General features: G+C 52.2%; 1 protein-coding gene across 1 annotated transcript; it reads right to left on the bottom strand.

The window, feature by feature from the left end:
- Positions 1 to 317: 317 nt before the first annotated feature.
- On the bottom strand, positions 318 to 3347 carry LOC104511367 (sulfate transporter-like). Its single transcript, XM_010153952.1, has 3 exons — positions 2730 to 3347; positions 768 to 1916; positions 318 to 692 (listed from the first exon to the last, which is right to left on the bottom strand). Exons 1-3 carry the CDS (start codon positions 3345 to 3347, stop codon positions 318 to 320), a joined length of 2142 nt encoding a protein of 713 aa, XP_010152254.1.
- Between the last annotated feature and the right edge of the window lie 267 nt (positions 3348 to 3614).

Raw genomic sequence — 3614 nt, 5'->3', positions numbered from 1 at the left:
AATAGGAGCTGCTGGTGGAAGCTGGCGTCCCACCTCCCTGCACGGCACCGCCTGCCGTCGCATCCCTTTCCAGAAAGGAGAAGGGTTAAAAGCCACCCAGGCTCTTTACCCACACGACAGACCTCGAAATGCCTCTCAGGCTGTTTACCTGTTGGCAATCTCCTGAAATCCACACCTTCCCCAATCCTTTCGCCCCATGCCTGCTGCTGGCAGTTCACCAAAGTCTTTTTCGCATGTTCTGAGCGCACGAAGACTAGAACTGCTCTCAAGTACACCCCAATCCCATCCTCATTAGAAATCATTCCTCACACACAGGTCTACAAAGACGCCTCGAAGTTCATCTCTTCAGGGTCCCGGAGAGCATCATTTTTCTCCTTGCTCTCCTCCTGCTGCACATGGTACCACCATTCAGCAAACTGCACTGCGTCGTGGATGCTGTGGAAAGCCAGCTGACCCCCACTGGCTGTCTCGCCAGCCCAGCCTCCCTCCCGGAGCCGGTGGCGGATGGAAGGGTTGCAGTTGGCCAGGAGCACCTGGATGCCAATCTCCTTATAGTCATGATGTATCTCCTTTAGCACAGAGAGACCCACAGTATCTATGAACTGCATTGCCCCACAGTCAAGGATTAAGGTGTGCATATCTGGAGAGGGAGGACAGGCATCTGCTGGGGACTTCACAGCCTTTTTCTTGGTCTGTTTCAGGCAGTCAAACCTGGTGCCCAAAAAGCTCTTGCAGTTGCCTGTGTCTGCATTTGCCTGGGCCTCCACCTTCTGATGCTCAGCTGCCAGCAGGACAGGATTTACTCCAGTTTTCTGGTAAAGAACAGTCTTGAAATAGTCTTTGTTGGCATAGTAAAGGCATGACTCGAAGCGGAAGATTTTGATGTTGGCAACACTGCTGAGCTGCTTGTAAGTTGACTGGTCCTCATAGATTTCTGTGTTGCTGACCTTGCCCAGGAGCGTGGCCCTGGGTCTCTGCGTGCGGAAGATGAAGCAGAGCAGAGCGAAGCAGACACCCACGAGGAGACCGATCTCCGTGGTGATCAGCGTGGAGGACAGCATGGTTGTCCACCACACCATCGTGTCCAGCTTGCTAAGCTGCCACATGTGGGGGATGTCATGGAACTTCTTCAGACCCCCTCGCAGGTTGACAATGGTGACCACCCCCAGGATGGAGGTCTGCAGCGAGTAGAAGAGCGGGGCGATCCACAGCAGCACTAGCAGCAGCACCAGGGAGGTGACCAGGCCAGAGACCTGGGTCTGGGTCCCCGTGGATTCCTTCAGCAGAGTCTTGGTCAGGGCCGCAGAGCTGGCAAAGCAGTAGAAGAAAGAAGGGATCAGGTTGCACATGCCGATGGCAATCATCTCTTGGTTGGCACGAACGGCGTAGCCATGCTTTTTGCCAAAGATTTCTGCCAGGGAGACAGTCATGGCAAAGCCAATAACAGCAATGGGCAGAGCATCAACTGCCAGGCTGGAAAACAGGGTTATATCTGGTAGAGTGGGTTTCCTGAAACCAGTGGGGATATGCCCACAAACAGCAGACTTGTATCGCACTTCGAAGTTAAAGCAGTAAGATACTACCGTGGCTACAATGACCACCAGCAGCTCCACGGGGAACGGGGCCTTCATCTTCTCCTTATACCGGCCATTGATCTCTTTGACGGGCACTATGATGGCCAAAGCAACCAGGCTGGTGACCAGGTCACAGATGTTGGTATTCTGGATGTACCTGAAAAGGTCAACCCACGTCAGGATGAAGGACCCCACCCCTTCGTGACGAGGGATTTTCAGTCCAAGAAGGTATTTCATCTGGGAGGTGATAATGGTGAGGCTGGAGCCGGTCACGAAGCCACTGAGGAGAGGTTCTGAGAGGTAGACAGCCACAAAGCCCAGCTGTAAAACCCCCAGCAGGATCTGAAAAGAAAACCAGCCATACCTTTAGCATCGATGAGAAGGGCTGGAAGACGTGGCTGGCAATTTATGTCAGTTTGCTTCCACTTTAGCAGCTCTGGCTATTCTGTCTGCAGAGCATTCAGTGTGAGGCAGAGGACTTTGTCTTCAGCAGTTAATCTGGGGTATGAAAAACTAACGACACCTATCTGTAACGCTCGTCTGGGGCTAGAGATGCCATACGAAGAAGCCTACAAGGTCCCTGCCACTGTCTCCTTGCAAGCAGTAAGCGCACACAGTTAACACTGAAAGTCCAGGCAGCAGCCCCATCAAAGCAGCTCCGAGTGGTGGCATAAAACCAGTGTGATGCACTGGATGCCAGTTGTCCTAGTGAAAGAGCATGAAGCTGTTCAGTGACAGCTAGGCCCAGGCAGCAGGGCACTGCTCCTCTGAAGGAGCCCCTGCTGATGGCAGGGTCCTTGAGGGCTGCTCTTGTCAACCCCAAACCCGCTCCAACCTGCACCAGGACTGGTGTGGTGGGAAAGTGGTTCACAGTTCCTTCTCCTGCCTTACGGTTTCTGACTCTAAGGATGTTTCAGACACATCCAAGGGCTTGGTCTATCACATGGGGGGAAACAAAACCCCACATTCAGCCATGTTTGGGGGTTTCTAAATCACTACATTTGATTCAAGGGTGTCAGGGTCTAGTCACATCAGGAAAGGTTTCTCATGACTTGTTAGCCTGAACCAAGACTGGAGCTTAGAGATCTTTAGCTCAGAGAAGTTCCTAGCAGGGAAAGGACAGGCAGGAAACAGCAAAACAGCAAACATTTGTACCTGGTAAAGACCGACCAGAAAGCTTAAGGAAAGGGCCACAGTGATGGCGTAGCAGCTCCTGTCACAGGTACCCGTCACGTTAGTGGAGGAGGTGGCGTTGCCCACCAGCCAAGAGCCAGCACTGCCGTCGCTGTACCCTGCGAGCTGGAGATGCCGGTTCACAGACTGCCCAACCATCAGGCACAGGACGCCGAAGGAGCCCATGAAGTTATGGCGTGAAGTGGCCATAGCGACATAGATGATATTGGAGAAGAAGTTGGTGTAGATTCCGTAGATGGGCTCCTGGTTGGCTAAGAGGGAGTAGGAGATGGACTGAGGGATGGCAACTATCCCCACCAGGAGCCCAGATATGACATCCCCAAGCAACTGTGTCTTGACGTTGTAACGGGGAAGCCAGTCCAGCACTGGGAACAGCTGACAGAAGAAGGTGGTGATGGTTTGATGATTGCATGTGCAGATCTCTCTGGCTTTCTGTAGGATGAGTTCCTTGGTGCTGAAGTCTGCAGGCTCATACTCCTCCAATTTGACACATACAAAACTGGCAGGAGTCTCTTCTGGCATTAGGGAGCCCAGCATGTCTTTGCTCTGTCCGGACTTCTGGCTTGATGTGTCCTCCATTGCACCAGGAGAGCTAAGGCAGGAGAGCAGGCAGCCCAGGAGCATTGCAGTCATGTACATAACACTCTTTGCTTAGCTCCAGGGCTCGTGCAGATTACATGGATAAATAGATAAAGGAAAATAACCTCAGACAAATCAAACAGAAAAGTACTTTCCCATGGTGCTGGTTGATTTGTTTGTTTTCAGTTATGGACCTCATCAACCACAACCCTGACACCATGGTTTATATTGAGTTTACACTGGCACACATCAGGGACAGAGCTACAG

This window comes from Eurypyga helias, unplaced genomic scaffold, assembly GCF_000690775.1.
Source record: "Eurypyga helias isolate BGI_N326 unplaced genomic scaffold, ASM69077v1 scaffold11396, whole genome shotgun sequence".
Taxonomy (NCBI): domain Eukaryota; kingdom Metazoa; phylum Chordata; class Aves; order Eurypygiformes; family Eurypygidae; genus Eurypyga; species Eurypyga helias.
This window is presented reverse-complemented; position numbering and strand designations above follow the sequence as displayed.

Coding starts and splice junctions, on each gene's coding strand:
- LOC104511367 (XM_010153952.1), bottom strand. CDS start 3,347: ATGGAGGACACATCAAGCCAGAAGTCCGGACAGAGCAAAGACATGCTG. Junction 1,917..2,729: donor TTCTGGTCGGTCTTTACCAG/GTACAAATGTTT, acceptor TTTTCTTTTCAG/ATCCTGCTGGGGGTTTTACA. Junction 693..767: donor TGGCAGCTGAGCATCAGAAG/GTGGAGGCCCAG, acceptor TGCCTGAAACAG/ACCAAGAAAAAGGCTGTGAA.